Below are 27,214 nucleotides of genomic sequence, written 5' to 3'. Positions count from 1 at the left end.
GACATCCATATGATTTCTTCCAGCCTATCAAATAGAATTTGGCATTCTTGGGAACCGAGGTTTAATTACTGTTTATAATGTCATTTCCCTTTGTTGATACTATTCACTGCTATTTTCAAGATGACTGTTTTGGTTCTTCTGTTGGGCATTAAGCCTGACACCAGGGGACTTGCCTTGGCTGAGGAGAATGCAATGGTTTCAAATGCGATTCTCAATATCCTTTTCATATGAATTCTTCTTGGCTTGCTCTGAGTTACTTTCCATTCCTTCCAAGTTCAAAGGAATTTATCCCTATTGGGTCCTATTTTACTTGTGTCTCTTAACAGTTTCTAAACCCCTGTTCTGTCTTGAGATCTCAGTTTAAGATTTAAGCCAATCCATTATGGTACACTAGTAGCCAAGGGTTGGTTATACATTGAGACCATAATCTGGGCAAGAAGAGGGAAATATTTCGCCATTCAATCTAAGTCAGGCTTGCGGGGGAGGGGGTAACAAAATTTAAAAAAATAAATCTACAGGAGCAGAAATATTCCTTAGGAAAAGCTCAGGGCTCTCTCTCTCTCTCAAACAAGGCCTGGTCTACCTTCACTTCTAAATAATTAGATTAGGATTAGATTAGATTCGGATTATTGATAATCTCCTTGTTCGGAGCCTTTGGAAGCCACGTTACCTGAGCTTCTCCTGCCTAAATATTTCAGCTTCTATGAGCTTCTTTCTTTTTAGTTTTGTTATCCATTTGAAACACTTTGATCCACACCAAACGTGGACAGCAAGATCTGGAAACTATGTGAATGGCATCCTTGATCTGACTGTGGCGTAATTTGGATGAGTTTTGCAAAAATAAAAGACAGTTGAAATGGAATGCTCCAAGATGTATTGCAGTGTTTTCCATCTAGGGAGACAATTCTTTGTTTTGATTGGGGTGGGACATGACTGGGATTGCTTCTAAAAATTCAAAACATCTGGGCATAGTAGCCAGAGCAAGAGACGGTGGTTTATTTATTCTTTACCACTGAACGCTTTCAATCTATTTCTCTGTGACGTGTTTATTCCTTTCATGGGTAATAATCAAGTTATCCACTTTCGAAATGAACTCTTAATAGTTGGGCTGAGTAGAAAACAATTAAAAACATTCTCATCTTCAACAGTTTGTAAGACCTCTTTTTTGTCCTTATTTTATGCCATATACACACACCTAATCCTTACATATATCTGTGTATCACTACTATGGATCTATCCTATCCTCTTTTGCCTTTTAGTGTGAAGTCTTTCTTTGGTCTATCCATTTGTACCAGCAGTTCCAGCTGTTGTAGTATATTGAAGTGTCTTTATCTTTTAATGCCAGGGTTAATTTGTCCATTTCTGCACAACTTGAAATTTTTTGAATAATCATCTCCTCTGATGGAACATGAGGCTGCTTCCAACATTGTGCAAAAGCCAATCTGGCCGCTGTCAAAATGTGTATTATTATATATTTCACTTTTTTTGATATTTGTTTATCAAAGACCCCTAACAGAAAGGACTCTGGTTTGAATTCGATCTGTTCTCTTGTCATTTCTTCCAGCCAATTTCTAATTTTCTGCCAAAATTTTTGAGCTTCTGTACAGGACCACCACATATGGAAAAAAGTTCTCTCTTTTTTTTGCATTTCCAGCAATTCGGACTCACATTGGGGTGCATCTTCACTAATCTCAAAGGAGGAAGGTGCCACCTTTCTTTCTATTTTTTTCTTCCTTTCTTCTTTTTCTCTCTTTCATTTATGTATGTGTTGTTGGTTTGTTTTAATTGTAAAATCAATAAAATTTATTTAAAAAATATATAGTTGGGCTGAGTATTTCATGCCAACACCAGTTTCCACAAATTTTCGAATGCTTATTCATCTGAAAGTATAATTAAAGCCTATTTTAAAATTGGCCAGTTGGTGACTGTAGAAATAACGTAAGGATTGGTTTTAATTTGTTAGTGCAAATATAAATTCTTCCTGCTGATATGATGTATGTGCCTGCCTGGGTAGGTGTGTGTGCATTGCCCTAAATTCATTCTGAAGCACATTTATTGGATGTATATTTATTTCTTTTTTCTAAACAGCATCTTCTTAGAAGGACCTCACTTTGCATTGAGAGACTCCGCGGGGTATAGTCATAAAAATATAACTAAATAAATAAGAATTGAAGCTCCAACCATTTTTAATGCACACTTGGGGTTAATTGACTCTCTCTAGTTCAGTAGAGATAGTCCTAGATTTATGACTATAATTCAGACCAGAATTTACGTTGCTAAGCAAGACGGTTGCTTAGTGAGTCATGCCGATTTTATCACCTTTTCTGCCACAGATATTAAGCAACTCACTGCAGTTGTTAAGCAAATCATAAGGTCGTTAAGCGAATCTGATTTCTCCTCCATTGACTTTGCTCATTGGGAGCCAGCTGGGAAAGTTGCAAATGTCAACATTCTTGGTGGATATAATAACTTAATTTTTAGCTACATCAGGAGCATCCGTGGCCGGGAGGTCAAAAAAGTCAAGAGGGAGACCACAAGCCGTATCCCTTTATTATGTGCACCATGCATGCAATGCACATTAGAAAGGGGATAGAGCAGGGGTGTGAAACTCAAGGCCCGGGAGCTGGGCCAGAGGCAGCCCATGGGATCTGGTCCATGGGGCCACCATGGAAACAGTGAAGGAACAGCCTGCGGTGCCTCTGCCAGCAAAAACAGAGCTCGCAAAGGCTGCACGTGCCCCTCCCGAGCTGCGTTTTCACTGGTAGAGGGTTGCAGGAGGCCATCGCAGCGGAAAACGGAGCTCGGCAGCCTGTTTCGCTGACAGATCGCTTGGGCCACCACAGGCGCCCCCCCAAGCGAGTGACATCGAACTGGCCACCCACTCCCCCCGAGAGGTCAAATACAATCCTGATGCGACCCTCAATGACATCAAGATAGAGCTTCTGTTCCATATTCACAGCTCCTATCACTGGAACTAGAATAATCCCAGAGATTATTATTTTAGCTGAATACGCAACTAACCTAGATTTCAGATCTCTTAAGGGTATGGTGAGCCACAACCGTGATATAGATCTCCGTTTCTCAACCTCGACAATTTTAAGCTGTGTGGAACACAACTCCCAGAACTAAATTTGCCAAGATTGAGAAACGTTGATGTAGAATCCCAGGATCTTAGCTTGGCTGAGTTCCTCAAGTTGGAGGAATGGACCAAGAACATCTCAACGGATGCCAAGATTTTCGGCGGAGTTGTTCCTTTATCCCCAAATGGGGGATAGTTACACAATCAAGGTCTGGAAGAAGGTCTGGGTGTTTATCTGTGGTTGGGTTGGAAAAAACAACCCTTTTCTTTAAGTAATGGTTTCAGTGAGCGGTTTAGGGGGCAGAAAAGGAGAAAAAGGTGAAAACGGATGCAAATATGAACGCTTTTTTAAAATTCCCCCGTGCTATTCCTAAGGGAATAAACTCTTGCCAGTTCTGCACTGTTGAGAATTCCTTGAAGGAAAACCAATGGATCTTGAACAACTTCCCCTAGTCAGAGAAAAATCTTGGGCGTTAATCAGAGAAAGGCTTTTTTGAAACCCTCCCCCCCTGTTTTTCTCCCCATTCTCAACAGCCAGATCATTAAATACTTGGAAAGCCCGCAAGCCTAGATTGTGAAAAACCATTGGAGTTTTCTTCCCCACAAATGGCTTTTGGCGCCTTGAGTTGGTTTCATAAAACACCCCTCCGAGAATTGCAGCCACAAGTAATAAACTAGAAAAGCCAGCCCTGGAAACGCTGTATTAACACGGGGAAATATTCAGAAACCACCAACTAAATAAAACAGCTGGAAGTGACAGACGAAAGACCCACGGATTAGGGGAAAGAAACAAAATCTCTGTTTTTACAAACTGATAACGAGAACTGAGGATATTCCTGAACCTCCCAAGTTTAGGTGTCTTCTCCTAAACAAAACGCTAGGAAATAGTTCGACAAAATGGACATTTTCAGCTGTGCAGGTAATGTTTGTTAACCTAATGTCGATGGAAAATCAAATATCTGCAATAAAGTGCAACTGGCCAGGACATCCGCTGAGATTTAAATCTTGGCATTTCCTTCTGCAGATTTCAACTGTCCTATAAGTCAAATTCAAATCCTGAAACTTCACGATCATAACTGCATGGTTCGTTGTGTCGTAGTTTAGTAAATATTAATTTCTATATAAAAAACTTATCACTACAGGAACTAATGGGACCATACTATTGGTTACTATTCTATGCCTGCTAACGATTTCTGTAGGATAAAATATGAAAAAGGCAAGAAAACAACAAATGCTCACCATATATGGTAACAATTAAAATAAAATAAAAATATCGATGGTGCCCACTTTAATTACTAGGTTAATTGGTAGACGAGAGGCAATAAACAAGGTAGATTTCTGAAAAAGTAGAAGTATGGGTGAATGAGTGATATCTCAAATGCTAAGCCTGTAATTCTGAACATGGTTTATTTGTTTAAGACATTCCTATGCTTCTTATAAGGGATGAGCTGGCTCAGTGGCTAAAATTCTGAGCTTGTCAATCAGAAAGGTCGGCAGTACAGCGGTTCGAATCCCTAGCACCACATACGGAGTGAGCTCCCGTTACTTGTCCCAGCTTCTGCCAACCTAGCAGTTCGAAAGCATGTAAAAAATGAAATGGTGGGAAGGTAACAGCGTTTCGTGCGCCTTCGGCGTTTAGTCTTGCCGGCCACATGACCACGGAGACGTTTTCGGACAGCGCTGGCTCTTCAGCTTTGTAATGGAGATGAGCAGCACCCCCTAGAGCCAGAAACGACTAGCACGTATGTGCGAGGGGAACCTTTACCTTTACCTTACATGCTTCTTATGCCAACGATGAATCCAGTAATTAGGGGAAGTTGCAGAAACCACCAGTGTCCATTGGATATCTGAATGGCTTCTGTGATCATCAGAGTTCCTTCTGTAGACTTAGTGAGGAGGATAGGAATAGCTCCTAGCCAACTAGAGTACTATGATTTTCCATCGTAAGCAAACCCAGCTAAAATATTTTGAAATGTGGGTCATAACGTCAGGCGCATTTAGAGTGATGTTTCTTCAGTGACTATCCATGGTCTGTCATCTTCCAGTTTTTTCCTTTTTGTTTGCTGTGATGAGCACACTCTTGAGTTTGCAGAGAGCTTTGATTAGGCAAACCACAAGAACCTGGATTTGTAGCACGCCATGATAGATGGTAGTATCTATCCATGCCTACCATATCACTAAACTGAAAGGGGGGAAATGTTGTTCAGTTGTTCCACCCTTCTTCACCTGGCGTACATCATTTCATCAGGAATGTGTGTTACTTAAGTTCTTGTAAGGTCATGTTCGTTTCAACAGCGATAGTACATTCCCAGATTGTTTTCGATTTTTCCAACTGAGTAGGTCTCTTGCCTTGGCTTCATATGTTCAACATAGTTAAGCTTGCGTTTTGTTTTAGAGTTTTGTTTTAATTTTATCTGTTATTTGTCCTTGTTCAGTCTAATGTGTGTTCTCCAGCATCACCATTAACAATCATTTGTTCTTCACTCAGCCCTTCCGATGGTTCATTTCTCATGGCCATACACTATCGCCGAGAGGACCAAGACCTTGATAAGATGGATCTTTGCTTATCAGTGTGCTGTTTTTTGCACTTCAATATTTTGTCTGGATCCGCCAAAGTCTTTGTCTTAAAGAGAAAACATCTTTTCATTTTGGGCTAAAGTTTGCTGCCTCTACTCTTCCTCTCTATTTGCTGTGGATTGACATTGACCATGGATACAATCTTAAGTTTGTTTTGGATAAAGGTTAAGCAGCAGACCAGTTTCTGCACACCGTCAACAAGAGATTCCTCAATTCCAACCATCAAAGAGCTCTCCTCTGCATCACTGGGATGGTTAACAATATCTTGCAACGTTTTGAATTTCAATTCTTCTTTCTTCTAGTCCAACATGTCTCACGATGCAGAACACAGTGTACAGTGCTGGGCCACTCCTTCCCATCTGTGGTCATTTAATAAGGTATAGGCAGAGTAATTTCTGCAATTATGAAGAGATGAGAGGGAGTAGAGCATGTGTGGCCAGGCAGTGGCTACAGTTATGAGTTCCAACTTGGCTCTTCGGTTGTGATGTAAGAGTCTGAGGTTAGGGTGCGAGGCTTAAATGGGCTGTGAATCTCTTTCTTACTATTCTTATAAACCTTTGATCAAGGACAGAGAAGTTAATACAACTCAACAATCATTTGAACTTTCTGCCCAATGCCAACTTTCTCTCTCTTTCTGTCTTTCTCTCTTTCTCACTCATTCATTCACATACGTGAAGGGGTGGGCTACTACAGGCTCGCCTGGGTTGGGCAGATCCGTAGCTAATGTTATGACTGGTTCGGCAAACTGCCAAATCCCTGGCTGGCCCCTCCCGCTCCTCCCAGGAGTCTCCACACGGCCTGTTTTGGATGCCAAGTAAGTACAGGGCCCGCACCGAGCCTCGGGGAGGGGGAAAAACAGGCCTTCTGGAAGTCCAGAAGTCCAGAAATTGGGGCCATTTCTGGCCTCCAGAGCCCCGGGATGCTCCCATAGGCTCGAGGAAAGCCTCCGGAGCCTGGGAAAGGCGAAAACGGGCTCCCCGCCATGGTGCAGGAAGCCAGCTAGGCCACACCCACCATGGCCACGCCCACCCTGCAACCGGGCAGAGAACCCGTTGCTGAAATTTTTGAAGCCCACCCCTGCATACATGCATGTAGGTACATTTGATTTTACCCTCGGTGTTTTTGTAATGCAATTACGTGTTTTTAGTGATTTGCAAATCCAGTGGTTGTTACGACTGGACTTGACTTCTCATGTTAACACAGAGGGTGGATATGATAGAGTTCATAAATAATCTAAAGTGCCTGAAATAACATGGCCAATTAGGTTGTGTTACTCTGCCTTGCAGAGCAGGTACCACAATAGTGTGTGTTTGTGTGTGCGGGGGAGGGAATGAGGTTTATTTGGTCAGACATTAGCATCATTTCTTTTAAGCTGCATCCTTAAAACTATTCACTGCCCTCACCCCAAAATTACAACATTTGACTCTTAGATTGATGGTATGCTCTCTTTTAATGTTTCTTTTTTCTGTTAACATAAATAAGGAATTCTAGAAGTTGATGTCTACACACCTTAAAGTGGCCAAGTTTGAAATACCCCAGTGGCATCGTATCTCAGAAGTTGTAGTGGGAGGCCTATTCCATTCTACTTCCATGGACTCAGAGGGCCAATTTTATCAATCAGATCTTTGTCTAAGTTGGAAGCATAAATAGTAATAGCAGAAGTCTGCATTCACTATAAGACGTTTCATAGGGATTGCTTACATGAGGCTTTACTCCGAGGCTAGATAAGTGTCGTAGATGACAATGCTGGACTCAGACTGGACTCTTAAAGTAACAGTGTAGTGAACTTGTCCATTTCCCACAGTGACATTGTATGGAGTGAAGTTGTTTCTTTTTAAAAAGGTGCATAAACAAAATTCCTCCCCAGTTCTTAAGGTATCTACAAAATTATTTTACTATAATAATCTCTATGCCTTTGTCCTTTTGTATATCTCTATATCTCTATATCTCTATCTATCTATCTATCTATCTATCTATCTATCTATCTATCTATCTATCTATCTATGTTTCCTTTCCCTTTTATGGCTGCCTTACTCCTCCCCATAGCCTCATTTTTGAGCTCTTTTCCTTATGGTCAAAGTCACAGAGCAGCAAGCAGACATTTTGTAACAAAAATCTTTGCTTCTCATAAGATCAAATTTCTTGGGCATCGTCGCATCTTTTCACTATTTTGCAATATTAGCCAAGCTTGGCCCATAAGTATGTATTGCTCCTTATCACACCCTACATCACTGTTTCAGAATAAAATGGAAGGGAAGGGAATAGAGAATAGAATAGAGAATAGAATAATTATTGTTACTTTAAATGTACACTAATCAGCATACATTAAAATGAAATATCGTTGCATTCAGCTCTTAAAAGATAACCATTATGCATATACCCACATAGACACACACATGACACAATGAAACATCACAGTGTAGTTTGAATCTCTCTCTATATAAAAGTGAAATGCTACTCACACATCATCACAAAATCTCCAGAACCGTAAAGCCTACAGACTTGAAATTTGGCACTCTTGGCTTCTAGGTGCTCACTAAGAAAGGATTTTTCTAAATGACCATCAGTGCGTTAGTATTTTGTATATTATTATTAACACACTCTGATGCTAAGGAGTTCTACTCCCCTTCCCCACCTGAAAAGAAATATCTTCCAAATGCAAAACACAAGCAGAAGAGAGGAGTTTCAGTTTCACTTTGAGAGCTCCAAGAAGCTTTAGTTCAGAACTGTTGAGCTAAGCCACGCCCAGGCTCCTTGCTGTCTCCTTCTTGCTCACACATCAAATACTCTTTCAGTTTCCAAGCAGCCCTAAACTCTCTCACACACTGACGGGACGCTACCCAGAGGAATAGCGATGGATGCTGGTAGGCAGAGGCAAAATTTTCCCCCCTTATTTTCCTCCCCCAAAACTAAGCCGACCACATAGTTTCGTAGCAAAGCAGGGGTATCGAGGTAGTATATACATTTGCATGGCGGGAGGGAGGGAAAAAAGAATTCTGTGAATTTACAAGATGGAGGGCATAAGGAACAAGGCTGTTACAAAATCTAATCTAATCCTCTAAGAGCAAAGACTTCTGTGATAGACACCGGCTTTTCCTGTCACCCTGGCTTCAAGCACGAATACGTTGGATGTAAGAGCAGAGGCCTTAAGCAAACAAACCATGTTTGAGTGATCCCTGCTTCTCCTTGAGAAGAGGGTTTTGAATTGTTTGATAGAGTCATTGATTTTCCTTCACCAAGAGCGGAAATTTGCAAAGAGAAAAGAAAATCAAGTAATCTTTTGCCGTTGGGTTGGGCCTCATCGATAAACCCCTGGGCATGCATAGACTTCTCTTATTTCTTCTTTCTGTTTGTTCTCTGCGTGTGTATGGAGGATGCTATCGAAGAGCACCTACAATTTCTATGAAATAACGAGCTTCTTACATTCATGCTTGTATAATATTTCAGCCAACAAGTGACCGAATGTGAATTTTAAAATATGATTTGAGAGGGGGGAAGGGGGAAGAAGAGGAGGGATCATTCTGTTATATTAGAAAGAAGCCGTCGTTTCAATCATTCTTCCTTTATTTTCTACATCATACATTTGAATAGCAGTTCAAGGCTGTCAGTCTCATACTTGTTTTATAACAGATAACAGATAATCAGAGTTGGAAGGGACCTTGTAAGTCATCTAGCCCAACCCCCTGCCCAAGCAGCAGACCTTACACCATTTATGACATATGGAAGTCCAATCTGTTCTTGAAAGTCGCAACTGATGGCGCTCCCACAACTTCCGAGGGGCAAGCTGTTCCATTGGTTGATTGTTCTCACTGTCAGAAAATTTCTCCTTATTCCCAGGTTAAATCTCTCTTTGTTCAATTTCCATCCATTATTCCTTGTCTGGCCTTTGGGTGCTTTAGACAATAGCTTGACCCCTTCTTCCTCTCTGTGGCAGCCCCTCAAATATTGGAAGACTGCTATCATGTCTCCCCTGGTCCTTCTCTTCCCTAGACTAGCCAGGCCCAGTTCCTGCAACCGTTCATCGTATATTTTAGCCTCCAGTCCCCTCATCATCCCGATTGCTCTTCTCTGTACTTTTTCTAGAGCCTCAGCATCTTTTTTATAGTGTGGTGACCAAAACTGGATGCAGTACTCTAGGTGTGGTCTTACTAATGCTTTATAGAGTGGTATTAGTACCTCACTTGATCTTGATTGTATCCCTCTGTTAATGCAATTTAGGATTGTATTAGCTTTTTTGGCTGCTGCTGCACACTGCTGGGTCATAAATATTATAAATATTTGCATATAAATCTAAGCTGGTTACCAATAGACTTCTAAATGTACGAAAATTAAGACACACAGAAATAACGCTACATATTCATGCATACCATAGATGCAGGGAATGAGCCATAATAACATTGTGGGCACCAAAAATGTACATGATGTGTGTCATATGCCTGATGACATCATAATAGAATTGACAGTACTGAACACTAGTTCTCTTGTAGATGAATGGAACTTGCAATGTGCATATACATCATTGCATACCAAAAACATGTTGCTCAGTTGTAAAGAATTTGTGAAGCTGGTTGTTGAGACAAAAACTGTCAAAAGGAGGAGAGAACCAAAGTCTCTTTGAATTGTGTGAAGAAGTGGATTTTGTAGTTAGAGGGACTTTTCAAGAAGTTCTTGTTGAAGTAGCAAGGGTTTCGATTTGTGTTTGGGAAAATTTTTGCTTTCTCAATGTGGAAGTGATTCTCTGGGGAACACAGTTTGTTTCGCTTTTTCAGCTACGCTGAAGATTAAAAGCCAAAAAAAATATGTGTTGGGAGAACACTTGAAGCCACCCTGAACTTCAAATTAGCAAATTAGGGAAACGATTTGAGGTGGGTGTTGCTGTTATTATTTTAAATGAAAATTGGAAGACTGCGCCTTTTCTTTCTTTCAGGTGGATTTGCTGAATTTTCCAATTGCTTCCCTGGCCTTTGCGAAGGAAAATCTATCCTGGTGCCTTCCTGCATTTCTCAACCTTGCTTACCGGTTTCCAACACGGGACCCACCCGGATTCTCCCCCACCTGTACCTGGGATGCCAAAGAGACGTCCTCAACAAGGTAGGCTAGAAATGAGAGGGAGGGGAGATCATGGGTGCGCTTGAGCCCCATCGCAAGCAGGGCAGGGCAAGGTTTCCTAAGCGCTTGAAACGCTGTGTAAATTGAGGCCATCTTTGATTCTAGATCAGGGGTATCAAATTCCATTTCATTGAGGGCCGCATCAGGGTTATGTTTGACCTCGGGGAGGCGTGACCAGTACGTCACTCGTGTCGGGGGTGGTGGTGCCTGTGGTGGCCCAAGTGCTCTGCCAGTGAAAACAAGCTCCCGAGCTCCGTTTTTGGCTGTGATGGCCTCCTGCAACCCTCTGCCTGCGAAAACTGAACTCAGGAGGGCCGTGCACAGCCCTTGCAAGCTCTGTTTTCACTGGCAGAGGCACCGCGGACCAGTCCTTCACTGTTTCCAGGCCGGCCACGTGCGCAGGGGTGGGTTTCTACTGGTTCTGTCCGGCTCTGTAGAACCGGTAGCTCTGAAGAGCAGCAGACATAGAACCGGTCCTATGTCTGCTAATGTTTGTGCGCACTCGCCCGCCTGGGCTGTTACTTGACCTTTATTTCCTGGTTTTTCAACTGCAGCTGCTGTGCGAGGCACAGCTGCAGTTAAAAAAGCAGGAAAAAAGTGCTTTTTCAAAGGCTGCTTCTCTGCCCGCAGCATCCTGATGACACTTTACAGGCGCGCGGCTCACAGCGTGCAGGGAAGCTCATAAATCCCCAACTGGTAGTTAACCCCATCAGATCCCACCCCTGCCCGTGGGCCAGATCTAAGTACCCCAAGGGCTGGATCCAGCCCACAGGCCTTTAGTTTGACACACCTGCTATAGATAAGCTCAAAGAAGATACAGCACTGGGCCATGTAAGGTGGATTGTCCCACTCACTCGAGGAAGGTGGACAAACTTTGGATCCTTTCTCTGTAACAGTGTAATCTGGTGGGATCTGCTAATCCTTAGCGGTGCCTGCCCTTTGGAGTTATCTACCCCCGCTCTTCCCAGGTCCATTTGGCCCCAATTCAGTGATCTCTTTGGAAGGCTTTAAGAAGGGGGCAGCTTCTCCAAGCACTATGGCTTGGATGCGGAATTCCCCATCTCGGGAGACTAGGGATGTGAGCCCCGTGAAAATTAAAGTCATTGATAAATACGGCTTCTTTTCACAGGAGCTCATGCAACAGAATGAGATCGGCTATGTGTTAAACGCCAGCAATACATGTCCCAAACCTGACTTCATCCCAGAGTCCCACTTCTTAAGGGTGCCGGTGAACGACAGCTTCTGCGAGAAAATCTTCCCCTGGCTGGACAAGTCCGTGGACTTCATAGGTAAAGGTTTGAGTTAACCAGGGGTCTCTTTACAACTCCAGGAATGTATTTCCATCCACTTGTTTTCGGGTAGGATTCTAGGTTATTGAGAAAGGCTCCCACCCGAGCAGCAACAGAAACATTCAGGGAGCGTCAGAAGTCAAGGACTGCAACTGCATAACCAAAGCCACAACTCATTTTCAAAAGGTGTGCGAATTGGGCAGTTGTAGCTGCCATCTTGACTTCCTGATTCCCTCCTGCAGATGCCTCTGGTGTAGCAGAGAAGGCAAGCGTGTCACAAGTATTAGAAATTGGAGGACACAGGAGTGCGGAGTGGCACCTAGTTGCCAATTCCTTAAATGCGTGGTGTCTTTCCCATGTGCCTGGTTTCCATAAATGCTGAGTTGACATGCAACCATAGGGAAAACATGCTTGGTTTTTAGGAGTGCCACGGATTACTTTTTGAACACGAGAAGTTCCTTCTTCTTCTCCAATTTCAGCTATTTTTTTTTCCTCAGGGATGTTTTTTTTAATAGCCGATTTGTTAAAATGTTGTAGAAGAGCAAGCCTAGGGCTGTCAACCATCTTGATTTTTTTTTTTTTTGACCACATCCTGCAAATATTCCTGGATAAACAGGAGATCTGGTCTAGACTGTGTTCCCATCCTCCTCCTGGAGGAAGGCTTGCGGAGGCCTTGAGGCAGTTAAATTTGGGGTGAAGCACAAAGAATACATCCGGTCTGCTATGTCCTTGATGACTTTTCTGTCTGAAATGATGAGTACGTTGCCTTATATAACCTCCACAGTCAAAGTATGCAGGTAGCCATATCTACATAAACAAGTCATTTGTAAATGATTGCAGGAATCGGGTACGTCTAGTTTAACAAAGAGAAGGTCTGGGGTGACACAGCAGTCTTCCAATATTTGAGGGGCTCCACGGAGAAGAGGGGATCAACCTATTCTCCAAAGCACAGGACAAGAAGCAGGGGTTGCAAATATTTTTACTACCGTTTCTGTGGGCATGGCTAGGTGGGCATGGCCACGTGACTGGGTGGGCATGGCTTTTTCGCAGCACCCCAGACACACACCCTGCGCTTTGGTTTTTTTTTGCCTCCTGGGCCTCAGGGAAGCCTCCTGGGTGAAGCAGCAAGGGAGATTCTGGAGGCACAGCTGATTGTCGGAACAGCTGATCGTCGGGAGGAAAAAAGAAATACCATAAAGAGTGACTGGGCGGGGAGGGGCCAGCCAGGGGCACAATTTGCCAGTTCTCCTAGAATCCCACCCGATAAGAAGCAAAAAGTTAATTAAAGAGAGATCCCATTTAGAACTAAGGACAGATTTCCTCAGAGGGAGAACAATCAATCAATGGAATGAATAGCTTGCCTTCAGGAGCTGTGGGTGCTCCATCGCTGGAGGCTTTTAAGGATTGGACAGCCATTTGTCTTCTGCTTGACCAGGGGGTTGGACTAGAAAACCTCCAAAGTCCCTTCCGACTCTGTTGCTTTGTATTCTGTTTTACAAAGCTATTAGCTACAGAAGAAACATGGGTGAATAAGGGCTAGCCAACCTTTCATTACTCCCAAGGGCCTGGATTAGCTTTCTGTACAGGTATTGTATATAATCTTTAATCACTGCTATGTTAATTTCCCCCTTCGTTTTCACCTCCCCAGTTTTGCTCCTTACTGAAAGCTCTGGAAAAAAAAACAACACCTTCTGCACTTAAATTGGATCTTGCAAATTGGATCTGGAGCCCAAGGGTGCCTATGCGGCCCAGTGGATGATAATTCATAACAATATAGACATTTGAAACACATCTGTAAAAAAAGAACAACCCTGCGATTTCATGAGAGATGCAACTGCCCCTAACCGTTGACAATTAAAATACAGTTGTTTTAAGTGCAGGGTTTCAATTGATAAAATAGTCCGCCTCTCGACTTCCCCCACTGACAAGGATGATTATCTGATTATCTTGGGTGCAGGGCGGTTTCTGATTTTCCTGCTTTTTAGAGTATCCTGATTTTTGTTTCTCTTTGCTTGCCGCAGAAAAAGCCAAAGCTTCAAACGGTTGCGTCTTAGTCCACTGTTTAGCCGGAATATCCCGCTCAGCCACAATTGCCATTGCCTATATAATGAAAAGGATGGACATGTCCTTAGATGAGGCCTACAGGTAAGGGGGAAGAGCTCTTGTCATCCTGAAGAAACTCAACCGGGGAGGTTGGGACTTAGCTATTTCCAGAGTCATGGTTGGAAAAATGGCTTCCGTGCGGTCAGTTGCCGAGGTCCTTCACTGGAGAGGGCAGAAAGGGTCCCTGTTTCTCATTCATTAAGAGTGGCGTTATCTTGGCTTTCCAAAGAGCCTCTGGTGGGTTGCAGCTCAGATTTGTAATCTATCCTACTGAGTCACTATTTATTGGGGTTTTTTTTCCAATTTCATTTTTAATAAGTTATAAAGTATTGCAAAATACAACACACAAAAGGAAATAAGAGGAGAATGAAAGGGGAAGTGGGGAAGAAAAGCGAGGAAGGGATAGACAATCTAGATTCATAGAGATTAGAGATATAGACCAGAGGTCTCCAAACTTGGCAAGTTTAAGACTTGTGGACTTCAACTCCCGGAATTCCTCAGCCAGTATCACTGGCTGAGGAATTCTGGGAGTTGAGGTCCACAGGTTTGAAAGTTGCCAAGTTGGGGGACCCCTGATACAGACAATCGAGATTGATGGATAGATACAGATGATAGTAGATAGATGATTGATTTGGGTATATGCTAAATGATTCATGAAAGAGCGATTTCAGAAAAGGATTGCAAGGAGAACAGAATAAAGAGCCACGCATGGCACTGCCAGATCATTCTTTAAGGGAGCAGAACATACGTGGCTGGTCAAAGGTGACTTTGCTTTAATCCAAGGGTGTGTACTTTGCACAATGGGTGACCTCAACTTACCTTGGAAAGTAATGCTTTTACAGCCTAGCCAACCTCAGTGAATCTTGTGTACGCACAATTCAAGCCTTGAGTTCAAGGTCAATTGGCTGAATTCCCCTTTTTCCATTTTGAAATTCCTATTTTAGGTTTGTGAAAGAGAAGAGGCCGACTATTTCTCCTAACTTCAACTTTCTCGGCCAGCTTCTGGACTTTGAAAAGAAGATCAAGAACCAGGGAGGCACCGGCGGGCTTGTTAGCAAACTCAAGCTTCTGCATTTGGAAAACGGCAGCAACCACGGAGCAGGGGGTGGAACCCTACGGGCCTCTTCTCAGCTCTGGGCTTCCTCTACCTCAGAGAAGGTGGAGCCGAAAGCCCCGGAGCCAGGAAAGCCATCAGCTCCGACTCTCCCACCGTCTGCAGAGGGCGGCTCCTTGGTGCAAGGCCGAACTGGGTTAAACGTCCCCTCCGATAAAGTTGAAGACAGCAACAGATTGAAGCGGTCATTTTCCTTGGATATCAAGTCCGTCTCGTGCGCCGCCGGCAACGCTTGCCTTACGGCTTCAGGACCAGGCTATCCTTCCTTGGAAGACACGTTGGAGTTCTACAAGCATTCGGCTACTTTGGAAGCGGGCGGCAAATTGTGCCAGTTCTCTCCAGTCCAGGAGGTTTCAGAACAGACCCCCGAGGGCAGCCCCGATAAGGAACACACCAAGCTGCCGGAGAAGTCCCACCAGGGTTGGCAGCCCGACAGCCAGAGCAAGCGCCAGCATTCGGGAAGGACCAATTGTTCTGCTCAGAGGTCATCCTTGTACCCGTTGCATCGAAGCGGGAGCATGGAAGATAATTACAGAACCAACTTCCTCTTCGGCCTTTCGGCCAGCCAGCAACATCTGGCCAAGTCTGCAGCTGGGCTGGGCCTCAAAGGCTGGCATTCGGACATCTTATCTCCTCAGACCTCTGCGGCTTCCCTGACCGGCAGCTGGTATTTCACCGCCGATCCTTCCCATATTTATTCCGCTTCAGCCATATACGGGAGGAGCGCCACCTATTCGGCCTTCAGTTGCAGCCAGCTACCCACGGGGTGCGAGCAAACGTATGGGGTGCGCAGGAGAGAAAAACACGGGGAGCGAGGCGACTCCCGGCGGAGCTGGCACGAGGAGAGCTCTTTTGAGAAGCAGTTCAAGCGGAGGAGTTGCCAGATGGAATTTGGGGAAAGTATCATGTCCGAGAACAGGTCCCGAGAAGAACTTGGGAAAATGGGAAGCCAATCCAGCTTTTCAGGCAGCATGGAGATTATTGAAGTTTCTTGACTCTCTTCGTTGATTTCCTGCCCCCCCCCGCCCCCCCCATTCCTTCTGTCCCAATTTTCTATAAAACAATTCCCTGTAAATCTGAAATTTCAGAATACTGTTCAGCTCCGGTATGGACGAAATTTAACACAAACTGATTGTGTGTGCGTGCCTGCGTGTGTGGCTTTTTTGTGTGTGTGCATGCACGCACAGAGGCCTCGTGAGTGTATTCAAGAGGGATTAAATGGTAAAATTTAATTTTTGCAATATAGACAATCAGCTCTTTTCTTGCCTTGCACGTTCTCATCACCTTAAGGCAAAAAATAAATAAATAATGCAGCTATTTTCCTAAGTTTCCCTTAACAAATGAAGGCGTGACAGGCCAAGTTGCGCATCCTTGTTGTCTTTAACGAATCGGCCTTTGTTAAGCAGACGTGAGGTTTGTTTCTACTAAAGTTTTGATTGAAAGGTGACTGAAAGTTTGTGCTCTCTGCTGCTGTATATTTCCCGAGAAATACGTCTTAACAAGATTCTCAGTCATCCAGGTGGAGCTGTCTGGAAATTGAATCGTGGGCACTGGGCTTGTTTTTCTTTTTGGTATGAAACGTTTCGCAGTTCGGAAGCGACTTGGGTAAGCCGCGAAATGTTTCAAACCCCAAAAGAGAAAGAAGTTGGGTTCCCCCCCAAGAAACATGTCTCAATGGGAGCTGAGAGAGACTTTAAGACACACGCTATTTGCACAACCGTTGTATGAATGCCACCTTAGACAATCTTCATTAAATGGCCTAGTCAGCCTCTCAAAATGAGACACGCAAGCAGACTTTTTCAGGTTCTGGATGTGTTGCTAACTCTTGATGAGGATTATTACCCTGCAGACGGCAAGTTGTCCCACGTGCATATTTTCATGTTTTATGTCTTAATTTGTGTCTTTAATATTCAAGGTACACAAATACGCCTTGCAATTGAGACCCTGCATGTGCTGTTATACAAATGCCAGAACTGTGTCTAAAGGAAACTGACATCCTCTGCACCCACCTACCAAGGACATTTACCCAGGAAGCGCCCGACAATTTCCATGATCCAAGCTCACAAAAGCATGATCCCGTATCTAGGCCCCAGGCACTCACAGGTCAAGCAGGAATGCAAAAAGGAAAGGACATTTTTGATACTCTTGGGTGTGTGTGTGTGTGTGTGTGTGTGTGTGTGTGTTAGGGGTGCATCAGAGAGATTCCATTCCATACTTCCAATCAGTACAGGTGGAATGTAAAGCACAAGCAACAGGACTAAGTTGTATCGAAAAGGTGTTACCATTTATCACCTTGAGCTTCAAAACATGCCACTCAAAATGTAGTAGGAATACTGTCAGTGGTTCTCTGCTGTTCTTCACACACACACACACAACACACAACCAGATGAAACACCCTAATGCAGAGTTTCTCTTGTGGCTTTTGTTCTTGGAGATAACTGCTTATTCCTCCAAAAATCCACGCAGGAGGGCCTGTGACACATTTATAGAGGAACAGAGAATAGGATAGGGCAGAATTTAAATACAATAATAAAATAATAAAACAGACACGCAGCGGTGAAGAGGATACCGTCAAAGGACTGCAATAGCAGGGCCCTCATTTTTTTATGCTCCACCCTATTTTAAGCATCCATTTTTTTCTACCGATGTAGAAACTGTATAAAGTTTTTTTCCCCCTCTCAGAATCCCAAATGGTACACAAGCTGTTGTGAGCTGAAATTAGGGGACTCCAGTACTGCTGCAATGTTTCACTTTGTATAACCAAAATCTAGAGGGGGAAATGCCATTACAGATAGTCATCGATGTTCATTTAGTGGCCGTTTGGAGTTATAAAGGCACTGGGAGAAAGAAGCGACTCATGGCTGTTTTTGGTCACAGGATCAAAATTCACTTAAGCGCGACCACCTTTAACAGCTGCAGTGATTCCCTTGGCAACTGTGGCAAGGAAGGTCATAAAAATGGGGCAAAACTCACTTCAACAGCTGCCTTGCTTAGCCATGGAAATGTTGGGCTCAACTGCAGTCATAAATTGAGGACTACCCGTTCTGGGGTGGAGGCGTACTTCCTTCTCAATTCCATATTGCAATTCTCCCTGAATCACCATTCAGCTTCCTGGAGAACGTAGCCTGTATCTAATGACACCGGCGCTGGATTCGTCTCTAAAATGAACCGTAGAGAACAAGGTGTTCTGCATAAGGAAAAGCCGTATCAACAACGCAGCCCAACCCTTTGCTGGTTCTGTTGGCTGATGCAGGGAGACAACTTGAGAACTGGCGTGATCAATGACCAGGGAAATATTTAAATCCAAGCTTACTCCCCTAATCAGGAAATCGTTATGTTATGCAAGAAAAGCTACTCTCTCAACAGCGACACAGGTCAATTGCAAACTTTTATCTCTTTAGCTTACCATTCCATGATTTCTCTATTACACGTATTTGTTGGTTAGATTCTCTTCTCTCAGTTCAGGCTATTTTTCCCTGTTAATATTCCCATTTGTAGTATCAACTGTCAGCATGATTTCACAGGTGAATCATCTGTGCTTGCTTCATTTATCATACATAAAGGATCACTCAACAGTAGGAATAGCATCTCTAGAGAGGACATAGGAGGCTCTGGAGGAACACTAGTTTGTGAGTGAAAAGTTGTGTGTGTGTGTGTGTGCAGGGGGTGGGGGTGGGAAAGTGAGGCTGGAAGACTCCCAAGCCCTGGACCATCTCGGCAAAGCCATTCTCCTGCAGCACGAAAGCAGTGGCCACCCGGAAGAAAAAAGGCAGGTGCTATATCAGGTTATCCATATTTTGCAGGTTTATTAATAAATATGTCAAGTCATGATCATACATCGTTCAGAGAAGGAAATTCAGTGCAAGGCAAAAACAAACAAACGACGAAAACACTGAATTTTCAACGAAGGAAAATACATAATCGTACCCAGAATATCATCTGCAGAGTTTTCAAGAAACTCCTTAAGTACCATCCTACCTTCCCTATTCTGTATTTAAGACCTCAAATAAACCCCCTTTCGGTGCACTTAAAATATTCCTAAGGAACCCCAGGAGGGGGGAAAAAAAACCCCAATCCATCTAGCGGTTCGTTTTTTTATGCCCATTTTGGAATAAAGCAAGATAGGCTTTCAGGAACCCAGGATGTGCTTCTATCCAGATAGGGCTGCTATAATTAATCAGGATGGAGAACATACCGGACTGATTCAGTGGTAGAGGATGCATATTGCACTAAGTGGAAGTGGCACACAAGACCATATGGGATTTCTCTTCCTGCCTAGAAGTTCGCACATCGTTGCTTTCTCTCTCTGGCTCAGGATTGACTCACGTGCCAAAGGAAATCAGCAATGAAAGCTTCAGCCACATCCAACAGTTTCGGTATTTCAAGGTTGATGACCCACTGAGCACCTAAAGAGTCATTTGTGCGTGAGGATTATTCCAGGGGGTTGAATTGGCCTTTCCAAAACTTTTGCAGTCCCAAATTTATCTGTAGCAAGCCCAGTTAAGAGCCATCATCTTAGCATAAATCAGATACGTTGCAGCTTTGTGAAAATTTGGCTTGCAATAGGAAATGTAACATTTAAAAATTTGTTTTTATTTTTTAAAAAGGCTATGGTGGATTTTATTAACAAGAACTATGGAATGAGTTTGTATTGCACAAATGAGGCAGAATTTACAAAATAAGAAAACGGGTGTAACAATGTTCTGCTAGAAGAAAACTAGCTGTTTATTATATTGCTGCCAAAAGATATATAACCAATTTAGGTGATACACATTTTTGTTAGAACTTCTAACAAGTATGGTTTTCTAAATATATCTTTGGCATGTTAAAGCCCAGCAAATCAACTTGAGGTATGCCCTTGGCTGTTAATTCTTGACTAGAGTTGTTATACAATAAAATATGAATGCAGTTTTATTGCATTTAATATGTATTCCTTTCTTAAACGATGGTTTAGTTTCTGGAAATAAATCCATCGAAATAGAACATTTCGCAGAGAAGAGCAACCAAAAGTTAGGGACTTTCGGAATTACAGCTAAATCTTTTCCTGGTGATTAGAACAGACTTTCCAAGTAAAAAATTGAAATGCCTCTTCTGTAAGCAACGTTGTGTAATGTTTATTAAATATGCATCTGCTACTATTTCAAACAGGGCACTCATAGGAGTTCCCAATAACAATACAACAAGTTATCAAAACGATTTCAAATGAAAAAAAAAATGCACCATGCTAGAATAGCAAACGGGTTTTTTTAAATATACATAAAACAAAAAAGAAGTGGGGGGAGAAAGTGGCACACTATCAAATGTCCAACAATGTCAGCCCCAAAAACTTGTGGAAGGAAAAGCTTGGTAATCAGCTCAAAGATGGATGACAGCAATTAGACGAGACCCCCACGGCGATATCCTCCAACCAGTTTCCAGTCTGCATATGGAATTGTGTTGGGCAGGAAATCACCGTAATTCTTTTAATCACCTTGGAAGAAAACAGCAATGTTTACACTGGATTCAATCCCTTGAGAGGGCGTTCTGTGCCTTTTTTTTTTATTTTTAATTTCCATGCATTCCCTTCTCCATGTTATTGTCAAGGGCACTTAAGGTTTCTACCTGTGGAAGGAACGGTGTCTTTTCCACGAAGGGCTATGGGTGGCCAGGTCTGACCTCCCCCAATCTGGTTCCCAACCAGGGCAACCTCCAGGAATTCTAGGCAGCATCGAATCAGGCCAAACCTGACCTGGGCTCGGGCGCATCGTCCTGGTGATGGGTTTTCACGTTGCCGAGTGGAAGGAAGTCTGGGCAGGGAATGGGGCACATTAAATCATGAAGGGAGTCGATGATTGCATGTTTCATTCGCCTGCGCAGAAGGGGCACTTTCATCCTTTGAGCGTAAGAACCTGGGTATCAAAATCTTCTTGAAGTAATCGTTGCACTAAAGGGTGCACAGGAAACACGCTCGATGGCCTGGGCTTGTTATCCCAAAGAGAGGCAACTGGACTTTCCGGTTTTTCTTTGAAGAGGTTTCCCTTCGTATCCAAGAAGCTTCTCCAGCTCTCGGCTTTTTGGATAAGAAGCGAAACCTCTTCAGAAGAAAAAAAAACCAAGGAAGTCCAATTGCCTTCTGAAAAAGCACCGCTGGGATAACCCTGATCTGGATGACTGAGAATTTCCATAGAATCTGCCAATGATTTAATCTCTTGTCTAAGGACTGTTCCCCACCGCCACATACACGCACTATTCAATTTTCTTTCCTCAGACAAAATGCAAAAGAGATTCTACATCTTTGTCTGGAGACTGGGAGGTGAGGCTGTTCTCCTTGGCCAGTACTGAAACCTCATCATCTTTGCGACAGAGGAAGCGAAGCACAGAAACAGAAGACAGCCTTCCTCCAACTGATGATAAGAGGGGGATTCAGGCACGGCGTTTTTCAAGCCAGGGCAGGACATCGATCGGAATGAATATCTGAGAAGGGCAGGTTACAGCAAATATAAAAATGGGGGGAATCTACTCCTCCTTTTGTGACAGAGACACCCGGGTAGGATTAAAACATGGCGATTTGGAATAGAGGCCAGAGGTCTCCAAACTTGGCAACTTTAAGACTTGTGGACTTCAACTCCCAAATTCTGGGAGTTGAAGTCCACAAGTCTTAAAGTTGCCAAGTTTGGGGGGGCCCTGACATAGGCTATTCTGACACAAGTTGCCACGCACGTGCCGTTTTAGCTTTAATGTTGGAAAAAATGTCAGCAACGCAGATAAAAGTGCAGAGGGAGAAAGAGAAATTGGATACCCCGGGCGGGCTCCTGCCTATGAATTATCTTGGAAGGTGGGGGAGACCCCTTCCAATTGCCATTAAGAATCATGTCAATAAAGTAAGGATTCCCTGGCTTAGCACTTTTTCAACTTCCTTTGGCCACGAATTTAACATAGCTCCTGCTTCTTATAAAACCGTTTTTTTATTAGCAATCTTGGCAACTCGAGGAGACCACATGGATTCAGAAAGTTTCCTGGAGGAAACGGGAGCAAAAGACAAGGCAACCTGACCTGGCAGGGGAGGCCTGAATGGCATAGCCTAGCCGTGACATTTCCATAACTCAAGCAGTCACGCGTTTAACAGCCCTATAAACTAAGAAGTAATTTAAGCACACGACCGAATTGCACAGGGAGGGAAATCCACTAGGCCTCAAAAAGGATATTCATCCCACACAAGCTGCATTGTGTTATGCAAGTGAGGTGAGCAAAGACTCCTTCGGGCTTTGGACATTTCACTATAAACTGCATCATTACAAGGAACCTAAAACCTTGGTAGACAAATTGGGCTTTTTTTTTTACTTTTCTTAAAAGTCCTCCCATGGGTTTAATTAGACTCTTCAACCCAATTTTTTTTTTAAAAAAAGGAAAACGGGTTTTCAAAGTGTCATATGGGAAACCAGTGGGGTTTTTTAAAAAATGGATCTTTATTATTAGGAATTACTCAACAAGATGGGACGGCAGCTGATGAACAAGGACTCCTGAAAGTCCATTTGTCCACAACCTGCAATCTTGGCTTGAAAGACCAGGGAATGCTGGGGAGGCGAACCCTGACAAGGCAGGCCGCAGTGACAATGAAGAGGTTTGAAGCCCCAGGGGTGGCCTTCAAAAAAACTGAGGAAGGGGTTCTCTGCCCCGGCTGCTGGGTGGGCGTGGCCATGGTGGGCGTGGCCTAGTTGGCCTCCTGCACCACAGCGGGGGGGGCGTTTTTCCGCCCCCCGGGCTCCAGAGGCTCCCTGGCCCCCCCTGGGCCTCCGCGCGGGCCCTGCACTTATCTGGGATCCAAAATGGGCCATGTGGAGACTCCTGGGAGGTGCGGGAAGGATGGGGCCAGCCAGTTGTTGCAACTACCGGTTCAACGAACCGGATGCAAAATTAACATCCAGTTCGCTCAAAGCGGTGCGAACCGGTGGTCGGACCACCCCTGGTTCGCTCCAGATTTTGTATGAACTAACCAGATGCCCCCAACAATGGTTTTAAGCTTGTTCCTGGAGGTCATAAGGTACCCTAGAAATAAAAAGTTAAAAACCACTGTAGATGGAAGGAAGGCAGAGGATCTTGGCTTGATTAAAAACACTCTGCTCGGTGGACAGCAGCGATAAGCAAGCGGGCAAAAACTGTGAAAGTAGCCAAATATGCATGTCCTTCTAAGCAGCTGCACTCTCTGTCCGTCCCTGGAGGGTCTTCTACTCACCCTGAGCCTGAAGCTTCAAGCAAGGTCCTGCAGTCAAGCCTGAGAAGAGAGGGCTGGATGGAAGCTATAACTTGAGCTCCCTGTCCGGTTTCATACAAAAGGGTTCCAGCCGCTCGTTCTCGGGCAGCAGGCTGTTCAGCCTCTCCATCAGTGGGACCGTTAGGTCAATGCCCATCTGGACGCGGCGGAGAATGGCGGACATCTCGTTGACTTTCTGGATCTGCTCGGCGTACTTGGCGTACCTTTTCTGGCGCTCTTGCATTAAAGTGTACAGCGTTTCTACTGAAAGATCCATCTGTAAAAATAAACAACAGAAATGGGACTTAATAACTTTGACATATATACCGCTTCACGGTGCTTGACAGCCCTCACTAAGCGATTTACAGAGTCAGCCTCTTTGCCCCCAACAATCTGAGTCCTCCATTTTGCCGACCTCGGAAGGAGGGAAGGCTGAGTCAACCCTGAGCCGGTCAGGATCGAACTCCTGGCAGTGGGCAGAATTAGCCTGCATTACTATACTCTAACCACTGCGCCACCACGGCCAGACATGGATTATTAATGTTCCCTTCCCGGTATGAAAAAGAGTTTCTTTCTTCCTACAACTTGTATGGCAACCCTAACTCTTAACTCTGACAACATGACTCTGGGAGGATTGTGGGAGGCCTTGTTGGCAATCACCATCATCATGAACAGATCCTATCCCTGCAATTGTCTACATGGGGATGGCCACAAAGTCTATCCAGAAATTACCGCCAGTCCTGAAAGCACGCAGTGTTTGCCCAGGTTAGCATCACTGCTGCACGAATTCCACTGGCTTCTATTTACAATCCTGGTGCAATTCAAGGTACTGTCGTCTTTAAAGCCCTGAATGGCAGGAGACAATTTACCTGTGGGGTGGCCTCTCCCTGAGATTTGCCTGTTCCACCAGGTCAGATAGGCTGGGCACACTCCAGGTCCCTTCCCTTAAACGCTGCCATCCTGTGGGACTTAGGCAGTGTGTGCCTTCTCAGCAGTGGTCCTTTGTAAAATACTCTTCTCCCCTGAGAACCAGCAGACCCGTACGCTCTTGTTGAAGGTGAGAGGTGTTTGGAGAAGTAGAGAGTTTATAATTTGTTTTTTATTGTTTTATGACTGAAGCAGCCTGGGCTACAGTGCATAAGATGGGGCAGCTATGCTTGTCATTTAAACAAACAAACAAGTGTATTCCCTTGCTGAATGTCTATGCGCTATCCAAGAATAGTAACTTTTTAAAAAGCCCACTCAGATAAGGATGGGGACGGGGATGGCAAACCTATGGCACGCAGAGCCCTCTTTGTGGGTACGCGAGCCATCACCCCAGTTCAGGTCCGTCCCGCATGCGTGCTTCCCACTGGCCAGCTGGTCTTTGGTTCTCTGCTGAGCATGCAAGGAGCACATGAACAGGGGGGCGCATGCACAGATGATGCACGCACATGGTGCAGGAGGCATGCACGCATGCACAGGGGTGGGGGGGCATGCATGGGGGGCAGGGCGCATGCACGGGGATGCATGCGCATTGCATTTTGGGGATGCGTGCACACTCGGTGCCGAAAAGGTTAGGCATCACTGGATTAGGATGATTATCAATGTGTATAAATTTGCTCTCAATTTGTTACCTTTCCCCTTCCTTTCTCTCATTGGTAAGTTCTTTGGAACAGAGATCTTTTCAGTTGTTTAAGAATGGAGGAGAAGGCAACCTAAAAAATGTTTTGCTCACCTTTGTGCCTTAAAATATAATTTAATGCTTCTTTTATTAAAAAAAAGATGAAACACAAAAGGCAAAAATATTATATCCTAATCTTTTAAAAGTGGGAAATAAAGTCTTTTCTTCACAAGAAACCATTTCTTACTTTCACTTGATCCTAGAATGTATTTTAATTACATATTGTATGAATTTAAACAATATGCATTTAAATACTTATTGTGTTGAGTTGGATTTCTATGAAGCAGCTGCAAGACAGAACAATTTTGTCCTAAAATCCAAATAAACAGCCCCGCTTCCAAAGACGGTTTAAGTAACAAGTAACCTTATTATACATACAGGCCTATATTCTGGAAATCCTGGGAATCCAGAGACTACATTATGATTGGAGCCATAAAGGCCTACCTCAAAATTATCCTCTTTAGGGACCGCCCCCCTAGAGCAAATTCCTTTAGGGCAAGGGTGTCAAACTTGCATCATCACGTGACGTATCGAGACTTTTTCCCACTTCACTAAAATGGGGGTGGGCGTGGCCACTGCGTGATGCATCCAGGCCACAGGCCACGAGTTTGACTTTAGGGGTATTTGGGGAGTTGGAGTCCACCCATCAAAGTGTCAAGCTTCAGAAATACGGCTTTAAGAGCATGAAATTCCAATAGCAGTCATTGTTTGGGGGCATGCCAAAATACAACAGTTCAGGGGTGGGATTCTACCAGTTTGCACCTATTCGCTAGAACCGGTTGTTAACATTCTAAGCAGTTCAGAGAACCTGTTGTTAGAAGAAATTACTGGCCTAATCCTGTAAGAAAGGCAGGAAGGAAACATTCTGGTGTTGCCTACAGAAACTGCCTCTCCATTAACCCTTATTACCTTCTTGGCAGGACTAGCTTCCTGTCTCAGGAACATCTCTGGAGTTTCCCCTCCCCCTTTGCTGGTACTTTGCTTGTGTGGAGTGACCATTCAAAGTTACAATGGCACTGAAAAAAGTGACTTATGACCCTTTTTCACACTTACGACTGTTGCAGCATCCCCACAGTCATGAGAGGCCAGGCGAGGAGATGCGTGCCGCGATGTGAGTGATATTGAGTTGGCCAGACCCAGCCAATAACATGACCACCAAGCTATGTCCACGCAGTCACATGACCACCAAGCCACGCCTACCACCTAAGCCACACCCACAAAACCAGTTGTAAAAAATTTTGAATCCCACCCCTGCAACCGTTCCATGTAAAGCTATCTGGAAAGCAGGACTCAACCCAGGGAGGTGAAACTGGCAGCCTCTCCCGGAAATAGGTAACTCTTGACAACAAAAATACTTGAATGTGTCCTCATTAGGCAAAGAGCCCAACTGCCCTGCAGAGGCTTATTTGAGCATAAAAATAAGACTAGATCCAATCTTTCCAGTGAACGGAGATGAGCCGAGATCCTCTGATCTTCTAACCTTCGCTGCTTGGAGTTTGAAAATTACAAACCAAAATTATGGGCTTTATTTTTAATTAGGAATAAGAGGATATGTCACTGCATGAGTAACGAAGAACCAAGGTCATCAATTTACTCAATAAAAGGTGGTTAACTTTCCTTTCTATATCTATACTAGCTTGATATCTGTGCTTCACTACGAAACTATGTGGCTGGGCTTAGTTTTGGGGGAGGAAAATGCGGGGGGGGGATTCTGCCTGTGCCTACCATCCTCCATCGGTATTCATCTGGCTAGCATCCTGTCAGTGTGTGAAAGAGTTGAGGGCTGTTTGGAAACTGAAAGAGTAGTTACTGTGTGAGCAAGGAGACAGCAAGGAGCCTGGGCGTGGCTTAGCTCAACTGTTCTGTACTAAAGCTGCTTGGTGCTGTGAAACTGAAACTCCTCTCCTCTGCTTGTGTTTTGCACTTGGAAGAGTCTTCTTTTCAGGTGGGGAGGGGGAGTAGAACTCCTTAGCATCAGAGCATGTTAATAATAATAATATACAAAATATTAATGCTCTGATGGTCATTTCGAAAAATCCTTTCTTAGTGA

The 27,214-nt window shown here is 44.0% G+C and overlaps 2 protein-coding genes across 11 annotated transcripts in view; one reads left to right on the top strand and one right to left on the bottom strand.

Annotated features, from left to right (window-relative positions):
- The window catches only part of DUSP16 (dual specificity phosphatase 16), a 52,869-nt gene extending 36,292 nt beyond the window's left edge, over positions 1 to 16,577 (top strand). The window contains exons 4-7 of the mRNA XM_026702200.2: positions 10,584 to 10,747; positions 11,895 to 12,054; positions 14,076 to 14,199; positions 15,102 to 16,577. Of these exons, the coding sequence (XP_026557985.1) occupies positions 10,584 to 10,747; positions 11,895 to 12,054; positions 14,076 to 14,199; positions 15,102 to 16,266 (1,613 nt within the window). The 3' untranslated portion in view covers positions 16,267 to 16,577. The remainder of the gene's footprint in view (positions 1 to 10,583; positions 10,748 to 11,894; positions 12,055 to 14,075; positions 14,200 to 15,101) is intronic.
- BORCS5 (BLOC-1 related complex subunit 5) overlaps positions 1 to 27,214 on the bottom strand; it is a 78,799-nt gene that overhangs the window by 20,659 nt on the left and 30,926 nt on the right. For 6 of the 10 annotated variants that reach the window (XR_015743783.1, XR_015743784.1, XR_015743782.1 and 3 more), the window contains exon 4: positions 23,484 to 23,778. Coding sequence is in view for 2 of the 10 variants with exons in the window: in XM_087934228.1 (XP_087790354.1) it covers positions 23,548 to 23,778 (231 nt within the window). In the remaining 8 variants the exon portion in view is untranslated. Of the gene's footprint in view, positions 1 to 19,052; positions 23,779 to 27,214 lie in introns of those variants that run through there. The other 4 variants (XR_015743781.1, XR_015743785.1, XM_087934228.1 and 1 more) reach the window with 2 other exon arrangements.

Source organism: Pseudonaja textilis, chromosome 5, assembly GCF_049901715.1.
Source record: "Pseudonaja textilis isolate UNSWEBS1 chromosome 5, rPseTex1.2, whole genome shotgun sequence".
NCBI classification, from domain to species: domain Eukaryota; kingdom Metazoa; phylum Chordata; class Lepidosauria; order Squamata; family Elapidae; genus Pseudonaja; species Pseudonaja textilis.
The sequence above is the reverse complement of the archived record's forward strand: the minus strand, read 5'-3'. Positions and strand labels throughout refer to the sequence as shown.